We start from the raw sequence: 10,336 nt of genomic DNA on the forward strand, positions 1-10,336 counted from the left end.
CAGGCCAACCACAGATCCTCCGTGTGGACATGTGTAGCGCTCACATGGGGCACAAAAGGGATAAAAGGGAAGAGCAGATGTTGCTGCTTTGATCAGATCTCACCAACCCCCTCAAACCTGAAGGTTCATTTTTTCGCAAATAAAAAAAATATACACTTACTTGTCCCTCCATTATCAAGTCACAACTAGTAATGTCTCCTTCTCAGCTTTCACTTTTAGATCATGTGGTATATTCACTCCCTACATCTACAGTGCAGCCTACTCTGCTACCAAACAATACAGTTTGTATTGTATATGAATTTATATAGCGCTTACTACACACGATGAGGCGTCAAAGGGCTTTTTCAGCGAGCAGCATGCTCCTCCGCAACACAAAGGATTAGTGTTGAACTAGTATAGTGAAATATTAAAGTAATTTGAGTGGTGGATAGGCTATTCGGATTCAGAAGGATAGCGAAGGGATAAAAGAGGGGAAACGGTTCTCCATTATATAGCGCTTGTAACCCCCAATAGGGAGTTGAAGCACTTTTTTTTCAGCGAGTAGCAGGCTACTCCAGAACTTAAAGCATTAGTGGTGAACTAGTATAGTAAAATATGAAAGTAGATAATTACAAACGCCGTTTTAACTTATCCCCAGATGATTAGGAATTTCTAGTCTGAATTTTAAGCAGCGAAATATGCAAATGTGTTCCAATTCAATCCCAGAGGCAAGCTGGTTTCTACATACACAGAAATGAAGTCAGGGCAATTGTTGGTCATTCAAAACAAGATTTTATTTCAACACAAAAACAATACATAAAACGTAATATATTAAGAAGGTACACACCCTCTATATGGAAAACAAAACACTGCAAAATACTTAAATTAAAAAAACTTAAAATAAATTAAAACATGGGAAGTAAAAAAAGTATTAATCATAACCAGCTTTTTACTGGGAAATCAAAAGAACGTGTTAAAACTATTTAACTCTAAAATATTTTACACCAAAGCTTCACTAATATTTTACATCACTACCTTTTTTGGTTCATTTACAAGAAAGGTCTTGCATAAAGAAGAAGTTTCTGTATCCTGAGAACTCCTCAAAAATAGAGGAAGTACATTATTTGGGAGGAAAAACACGGTTCACTTCCAGAGAAAGAGTCAGGCAGATAACCGCACCATAAATTCACTTGGTCACAAAGTTGTGGACACAGAAGAAAGGGGTGACAGGAGAGACTAGCTGCACTCTCCCTGCCAATCTTCAGTTCAAATTGTGCAATCTAGGTTAAGAAGACATACACAATGGACCCCCAAACCAGAACATCATATCAACTAGTAGGCACAATATTAAGCCTCATGAGATTTGTGCATAGCACAAAAGGGAAACAAATCCACCAGTCCTGCGTAAAGGCCACATATAAACTTGCACATCTAACTCATGGACTAGATTTTTTTTTAAAAATCTGAATAAGCAAAGTCTGAAAGAAACCAGAACATTTTCACTCGTAAGCCACAGCGAAGCTCTCCATCTTGGTAGTACTAAAAATTGCGCTCAGTGGCCCAGCAGATTGGGGGGTCATAATGCCTACTTCACCATTCTGCAATTTAACCAGGGTTCCCTGAAAAACCTGATTTGAGGGTTCAGTGGTGAGGTTAGCCATGGCACTTGGGGATTGGGACACACTACAACCATTCTCTTGTGAAACACTGGTATAATAGATTGCGGCTTTCCGCTAAAACCGATCAATACAAATTAAGCCTAAGGAAGGAACCTGTGTACCGATCATCAAGTAAACTAAATTCTTCATTACCAGTGCGTGGGCAAAATACTGAAGTTCTACAATCTGAGAACTGTAGCAAAAAGGCTGACCTACTCCTGTGCTCATCCATGGTTTGCCAAATATCTCCAAGCACCAGGGGAGGGAAATAAATATACAAATAAATAAGAATGCAAACATTTCAAGTGCCTGGGCAGAGCTAACTGAAGGAAACGTGCTCTGGAGTTGAAGGAAAACCATGCTAGACAGAAACGGTCAAGTTGCTGGTGCTACCTTGTTCTGTTCAATCAAAGACAGTTTAGTGTGACCCACCAACCACCAGGATAGGTTATACAAGGTTGGTTGGAAATTGCCCACTGACTGCCATGTTCTAGAGGTTGGTGGATGAAGTCAGCTAAACTATATAATAAGTGCAGTGCTGCAACCCTTATGGGAGCTAGTCCTCCCCGTGTACTATGAACGGTTTAATGATAGTGAGGCTGCAGCCCTTCCAGAGTCCCTGGCACTACATTCATCAATAGCTTATGGCAAGAACCATAGATTTGCTTGCTGGTATGAGATGGATAATCTAGGGAAAGACACAAACCAGTTAGTTATTGGAACACAAACCAGTTAGTTACGGAACACGCATACTGCCAGCGGCCTTCACAAGACATTACCATTGGTCACTGGTGAGGGCAAAATCATCATGGAGCGACCAGTCCATTAAAGATCCACCTTGGATAGAAGGTGGTGAAAGACTGTCTGGCCGACTACACACATACAACGGTGTACATGTGTTCCAGCTAAAGACCTCCAAGAACAAGAGATACTTCTGAGGTGTCACTGAACTACATGACAACTATGGCCAAATGGCAACTTGGCATCTTAAACAATGCAAACATGGTTTGCTCAATCTAATAAAATTGTAGCAAATGTGGTTACTTTCATACTGAAGACTCCACCACTGAAGGTGCCCGTGTAGATTCCTTCCCGGCTCTAGAAGTAGGGACCCCACTGACTGTCAATCCGTGTGCAGAAATTTATTTTGGGGTCAGTTTGCCCCTTTCCGTCACAATGTGCTCATGTTTAAAATGTGTCACAGGAACAGTCACATCAGCTACTCCCGTAAGGTTCCATTTATTCCAGGGTCTTGCTTGCATGGCAAATAGAATTTAATAAAAATTTAAATTATAATACTCATTAAACAAGCTCATGCTTAACAGTTTGATCATTTCTACGCATTAGGACCATGGTGGAAAAATAGATTAGAGGCACTACAAAACAGACATTGTTCATCAAGCACAGTATGGCAAGTACATGTCAAACCCCCCTCCCCCCAAATTCTATAGGAGTGTCCAGGCCAATCATAACCAGGCTCTTTAAACGTCCAAACGTCTTTCCACTGGACATTTCAAAGCAAGTGTGCAGAACACCAGTTCATCAGTACTGACCCAAAGCACTTGTTGCTCTACCCCATTATGACAGTCTAGGGCCCGGTGTTTTCCACTATCCGGAACAGCAGTAGGCACGAGAGTGAAACTGACCAGGTTTAGGCAGATACAAGCAACTGGTTTAGCTGGAGATACACTAACTTAACCCTACCCAACCCAAACTCAAGTCCTGGTCACCTTAGTCCTCTGGGAAGGAGATTCGACTGAAGATGGGGAGCCGGCGGCCAGCCCCCTCACACCCTGGAGACTCCGAGCCACTACAACTGCTGCTGCCCCCAGAGCTGCTGTACCCATCCTGCTCCTGGTCAGACAGCGAATCCCGGGATGGGGTCCGGCAGAGCTGCAGTGGGAGGCTGGGGAAAGAGAAGGCATTCCGGCCCTTGAGGGTCCGTAGAAGGTCTCCAGGAGCCATCACATCTGAGCTTCGGGAGGTTGAGAAGAAGGATGAAGAGGTGACCGCACTGCTACAACCACCAGGTGCACGCAGCTGGCAACCGGGCTCCTTCCCTGAAAGGGCAGTAGAGACGTAGAAGCCAGGTGGGCCACCGAGGCGGGAGCCCAAGGGGTCTTCACTACTGGAGGAGAAACCACGTGGATCTGAGAAGACTGGAGAATGCTGCTGGGGACTCTGGGATGTAGACGGTGGAGGAGATGTGGAATTAGCGCGGGAGAAATGGAGGGGCTCTTTGAGGTCTAGCAGCTCTGAGAAGGCCGAAGGGCTGCCGGCGTAGCTCACACTCTGGCGCAAGAGAGGTGGCCGAGCACTGCTACTGAAGCGCTGCTCCTCGGCATTGTGGATAAAGTGGCAGCGGGCACCATATGGGCAGAAGCCTATGGTGTGGAAAGTGCGGCAGAGCTCCGTTTTGTACTTGGGGTGGCGGCTAAGCCCACGAAGCTCTTCTGGACCATGGGCAAACTGGCACTTGGCACCATACTTGCAGGTGGCGTTCTCCCGGTAGGTGCGGCACTGCTCAGTCTTGTAACGGGATGAGAGCCCAGGTGTGGTGGCAGGCAGGCTCAGGCCAGGTGGGGGCATGCAGGGGCTCTCGATCATGCTGACCGAGCGGTCCACGCGGAACGGTATGCTGTGCAGCAGGCTGCTGCGGGGTAGCTCTGCCTCGCGACTCCAGTGGTTGTGCAGTGGCCAGAGAGAGGAGTCACTCAGTCGGTCAATGCTGTTGCTACTGCCCACAGTACGATCCATGCCAGATAGGGCTGATGGGCAGGCGGAAAGTGCCCGCTGGAGAGTGCTGGCCGTTCCCCGGATGCTCCTGGCCAATGAGACCGGATCCTCCAGCATGCTCAACTTCAGGAAGTCCTGCAGGGAGAAGAGAACACACTGATTAGACTAATGTTTCAAGATTATGTAGTGAGCACACTGAATTGTATACAACTTGGTAAATGTGTCAATGGCAGTCCTTGAAGCACTCAGAAACCCACTTAGTTGGCAAATAAGCCAATACTTCAGAACAGTTGCCACATTCAACCACAAAGTTAAAGCCTCGACTAATTTAAACCATGCACTGGTCCTGATGAGACCACATCTCGGCAACCAGTTACCAGCTACCAACCAGTTGAAGCATTATGTGGCCTGCACAGTAAGACAACCCACTTTGTTGTGGGGTCAGTACAAGGAGAGCCGAACAGGCTTCATGAACTGCGCCCTGGTCACTGCAGGGGTTGTCTTGGAACATACAAAACACTACATTACCGTGCAGAGTTGCACCCAGAAGCCTCAGGATGAGAGCTGCCAGACCGGATACACCCACAAAATACCCTGCACCACATGGAGCAAAGACTAAACTGGTCACCAATGCGCCAAACACATCCTGCCTTAAACTCAGTGATCCCATCAAAGCAACCTGCAAAAGCCTACGAGAAAAGTCTTTCAGTGGAACACTCTCCCCCCAAGAGCTCGCTAGCACTTCACTTTGCCACATGCTGTATGCGGTTGTGTGCGTGATTGACACTCCAGACAAATGGTTGAAGAGGAAGTTGAAAGCCCCTACAAGTACATATGCAGAGGATATTTACTAAAAACGAAAAAGGTATTTCATCGAGGCCTCCTTGTAAAGCATGCCAGTCGGTACCCCAGAACTGACATGGTCGGGTTTAACCCGAGCAAGCCTCTGGGCGTCAAAAAAAACCTCAATAAGTGCTGGGCAAAAGCTTATATGTTAAATGAGACTTTGACACCGCAGTGAGCTCCCACGTAGGGAGAGGTCCTGGATTGTGTCACCATATACACACTGCCCTCTACGGCGCTGGGGCACAGAGGTTGGACCCAGCATCCTTATATATCACCCCACGGGTAACCTGTTCATACTGCGTCACTTCTAATCAGCGGGTGACTCCTACCGACTGGAGCGGGCTCGGACTGTCACTTCATGGCCTGCATTTTTTATCTCATCTGCAAACAAAAAAGGGTCAAACCATATTTGAACCAACGTCAATGACGCAACACCCTTAATTCAAAATCCGTTCCTCTATTCCACATTCGCTTTCGGTGTGCACCACAAGTCTTACCCTGCCTGCGCGCGCGGCACCTGTGTGTGTGGGGGCGGGGGTGTTAACAGTCACGCTGCAGCTGCGTGTGGTGGACGTCTGCGGAGGAAGCGAGCACGTGCGCCCTTTGATGCGAAGTAAGATTGCCCACTGCTGCTTCCTGTGACGCGCCGGATGCGCTGCAGCGGGTATGAAAGCGTTGCTGGCTCTCTGAAACGGTAGCCTTCTTCGGTGTGCGGGTTTATACAGCTGCCACCGCTTGCATGCCGGCTTTTATTGGTTAAGGATGCTTGCGGGTTGTGCTTTCCGGGGTGTTGTGCTGGAAGCTTGCACACCGCCGCCTACGTGCGCAGGAAGGTATAAAAGACAGGATGAAAAGCCGGTCTTCTAAAGTTTAGTGAGTCGCCTCACTATCCCAAATATGAAAACATAAGCATGTTGTTCTGTCTCAATGGTACTTGCGCAGCAGTGCTCTGCTGCAACAGTTTAAGATGCAGCTGTTGCACATCTGAGGAATAAAGGATGTTGCTCCAGTGCGAGCCTTCTTTGTGGAAGACAGATGCTTACTTACACAGCTTGTCCGAAACCAGTCCTTGGATGCTTGTTTACAGTCCAGGGAGGCCCTGGCATTTCGGACTAGCCTGGTTCCATGAGGAACAGGGCCAAGGCGGATTTGCATATGGCTGGGCCCAAAATGAGGTGGCATGGTGAGCAAACACAATGGACCAAACCCAGATCTGTGAATGGTGGCCAATGCTTGCATTGTTAAGCATACCGTTCACCAACTTTTCTTTTTTCTTCTGTTGCCCTAAGTGGCAAGGGTATGCCCAAATGTGGGTCCCATTCTCACTGAGCCACTGGGCTCAAGCTAGACTGGCTGTTGAGTGGTGTCGCCCCGAAACCGGTTCCAGGATGCTGGTTCCTAGTCCAGGGAGGACCTGGCCTGGCAGTTCAAGCTGGACTTTCCCATGGGAAGCAGGGTCAAGACTGGTTTGCACATGTTTCATGTCCAAACTGGGGTGGCATGGTGAGCAAACGAACAATGGATTTAACCCAGATCTGTGACTGGGGTGATCAGGTGTGAATATCTACCAGCAGTCGGTAAACAAAATTCCTTGCACTAGTCGTTCAATGGCGTGTGCAGTGGCACTGAAACTCAAGAGTCCTACTGAACCCCATTACTAAATTTGGGCTGGAACCATAGAACTACTCCAATAACACATTATGGAAAACATTTTATAAGCGGTAAGTGGGAGATCTTTACAAAAAATAATTGGGAGTACCCCGGCTGTGTGATGCTCTAGTGCCCGGAAAATAAAGTCGCGCTTTGCCGGAATAAGCACGACCACGATATACGGACACGCAAAATGCCAGCCTATATGAACTCCTAAAGATAATGAGTAGTATTTATACTGGCCACGAGAACCTTGGATCGCCTATGAGAGGCACTAAAACTACTTTCAGCGCCACCTTCCCCTTCACAACAAGTGTAATAGCTGCTTGGGGGTAGGTATGCACGAAAATCAAAGCGCCTCACGTACACGTAGGCTCCAATAGACTGGTTCGCACTAGAGCAAACAGCCTGACAATTGTCCAACAAAGACCAGAAAACCAGAGAGCGGGAAATTCACCCCGCCTTGCAGGGTAGGGGGTAGGAGAAGCCCTTTAAGCTGAGTGCCTGCTGCCTCTCGAGATCACATGGGGCGCCTCACTCATTGGTTACTACTGCGCTATGACGCCAAGTGGACGATGAAAATGAACTTGCATCTGAAAGGATAGCAGCCCCGATATTACATACTGCAAGTAGGAGGCCACAGATATTCGCATAACCTTTTATCTATTCGTAAAAGCTTGGTAGACAATAAATAAAGGGGGTACTCCACAGCCCATAAGTTAGGGCTTACTTATCGTTTCAGCGCGTAAAGTAATTGAGGACGAGTGGCTGAATGCATAGCACAGCGCCATCGCTCTTAAGGAGCAATCGAGATGAGGATGGTGGTGGTTTTCGGTTAATTAGACCAAGTGTTAAGATTTCAACAAGACTACAACTGTTTCCGGACGAGAAAACAAAAGCGAAGATTCTCAGCTAGTGCACAGGGGGGGGGGGGAACGCAGGCGCTACAGAGCTAAAAGAAAATCAAATCGGCAAGGAGTAGCAGATTTAAAACCCATCTGGCTTTTCCCCCCACTCAATAGCCAGGATCCCGCCCTCGTTCTTGCAGTTTATTTTCTAACCTTACAAGACTCAAAGTACACGAGAAAACCACCCTCCCCAAAGAAAAGAGCACTGCACCTGAAAGCGATAGACATCTTTCAAGATGGAAAGATTACAGTCCCAGGTGTTCTGGGCATGGAGTCAACACTATAGAGGGCCATTCAGGGAATGTGGGTGGGGTAGGTTGATAGTAATCATGTTTAGAAGGGACAAAATAATACACTGTTAAAAAAGAAAACTCAACTAGCAAATGCAAGAAAAACTCGATTCTAAGAACTTTACAACAGTATTAAATTATTTTTTACTATTATGATATACAAAAGGTGAACCATACGTGGTTAAAAAAAATATATATATATATATTTATTAATACACATGGATCTACCCAACTTAAAAATCCCTGCTACTGACACAATCCTACTCAAAAAACGTAACAGGTCTCAGAGACTTTGCAGCCTGTAGACAAACTGCAAACAGGAAACCAGAAGAAAGGTGCGTACGCTCAACTCAGCAATAAGTGACACATGATTTCCTACGCAGGTGGAAAGTTCACAAAATGCGCAACTAACAAAAGAAAAAGCAACTAGAAATATGGAAGCAGTGATGAGATTATAGTGGGGCTGCACACATCATTTGAATACCGCCAAGGAGTTGCTTAAAGTTTAGTGTAAAGCACAACGAGTGACTGGAGGGTTAGCTCACCTTGCACAGGTCCATGTCCAGCTCCAGGAACGGGCTCAGCATGTCGGAGGGCATGATCCCGGGCTGCCTGATCCGAGTGGACCGTCCTGACCTCCTGAAGTAGCTCTGCAGTGAAACAACCAACGCCTGCCTTCACTTGTTGCTTTATGAGACGAGAGGCCTCAGGCTCCGCCTTCTCCTTTGGTGGGAGCAGCTGATGGCAGAGGCCCCGCCCCCGAGCCTGCCGTGGCCCAGCCGCTTCTCAGCATCTTCAAAGCTGAAAGGAAGGGGCGGGGCCTCTTCACAAGGTAGCCGCCTCCCCTTGTGCAGGAGGATTCTAGGGGAAGAGGACCCAGAGTTCCCAGGTCTGTGGGATTTAACAGCTGTTCTGACGCTAAAAAGGCTGGGCTGGTCTCCCAGGTATCGAGTACTCGCACCTCTTATTTTGAAAGGGAGAGTACCATGAGTTCTTAGCACGGATGCTGTACTATTAATAGTATATATGACAAAACAAATACCAGTACTGCAAAACATTCAAATAATTGTATGGACATAATGAAACAAATCACTATATTCCCAAGACTTCTTTTTCTGTCTGAATTAAATCTTTGTATTTTTATTCTTATTTATCAAAAAAACATCTTTCTTATTTTATAACATTTCAACATTTATATACATACTTCGTACTATTAATAGAGCATTTAAAATATAGGAAATGCGGTGGTTCCTAAATTCAAATGGGCATCTTGGGGCGCAAAAGTTTCATCAGTTCTACTGCTAAACTTTGGAACAGCCTTCGTTTTTGCACATAAAATCTCAAACTAATCTGCTACATGTCAGGAAAGCTCTTAAAACTTGGTTGTTTTCTATTCAATAGTTTGCCAGCCGGGTCTTGCAATCTATTCTCACAGTTGCCAGCGCCAAGAGGCTCCTGGGCATTTGTGTGCTTTTTAAAAACATATATCAGAATATTGTCAGCAGCAAGTGGGTACTGTGCAATAACCAGTGCCTAGTTTCTGTTTTCTGTTTAAAGCAGCTTTATAGGTTGGTTACCACAGGTTGGTTGGTCAATTGGCACCAGTGTGTCACTCAGGACACACATGTCTGATGAGGTCTACAGGCTTCTCCGGGGATGCCCGATCTTCACCAGTCAACATGCCTTTCGATAGCTCTTGCCTCTTTGGCGAGAAAGCAGACTCGGCTCTCAAGCGCTTTTTAGGTTTACATTTTTTTTATTAGGATTTAAAAATAATCAAACACATTGAAACTTCGCTTTATCGTGGGCTACGTTTAGCCCAGTACATTTAGCATCTGAACAAAATAAAAAAAAAAGGAAAAATCATTGCAGACCCCCCATCCTACATTCACCGTAAGATCTGTGACTGTCATTGTTTAGTGATGTGATGATTCCTGTTGGTCCGTGTCCGGGGCAGTAGAGGCACTAGCCTCAGGCAAGCGTAATAAGCGTAAGTATTTAGGGCAAGTGAGTTCCCAGAATTCAGGTGTAAGTAGTGACAAGAACGTCTGCCACTGTTCCCCAAATGTCAAACCTTTTCCAGATAGTGTGAGGGTTATTTTCTTCATCCCCAATACCTGCCACAGGCGTTGGAGCCAACCCGTGTGGGTGGGAACCCGGGGAGTTCTCCAGTGAGTCAAGATAATTTGAATAGCTGTTTCCAAAGTTATCCTGATCTGGCCTCATCACCTGAACTTTAGGGGATATGTTAATGGGTTTGGCACCCCCA

The 10,336-nt window shown here is 46.4% G+C and overlaps 1 protein-coding gene across 1 annotated transcript; it reads right to left on the reverse strand.

Moving 5' to 3' along the window:
• Window positions 1-754: 754 nt before the first annotated feature.
• LOC144782147 (mRNA decay activator protein ZFP36L1-like) lies at window positions 755-8,779 on the reverse strand. Its single transcript, XM_078661323.1, has 2 exons — window positions 8,613-8,779; window positions 755-4,508 (listed from the first exon to the last, which is right to left on the reverse strand). Exons 1-2 carry the CDS (start codon window positions 8,664-8,666, stop codon window positions 3,369-3,371), a joined length of 1,194 nt encoding a protein of 397 aa, XP_078517449.1. The 5' UTR covers window positions 8,667-8,779; the 3' UTR covers window positions 755-3,368.
• Window positions 8,780-10,336: the final 1,557 nt, after the last annotated feature.

The sequence above is a fragment of the Lissotriton helveticus genome, chromosome 9 (genome assembly GCF_964261635.1).
Source record: "Lissotriton helveticus chromosome 9, aLisHel1.1, whole genome shotgun sequence".
Classification (NCBI taxonomy): Eukaryota; Metazoa; Chordata; class Amphibia; order Caudata; family Salamandridae; genus Lissotriton; species Lissotriton helveticus.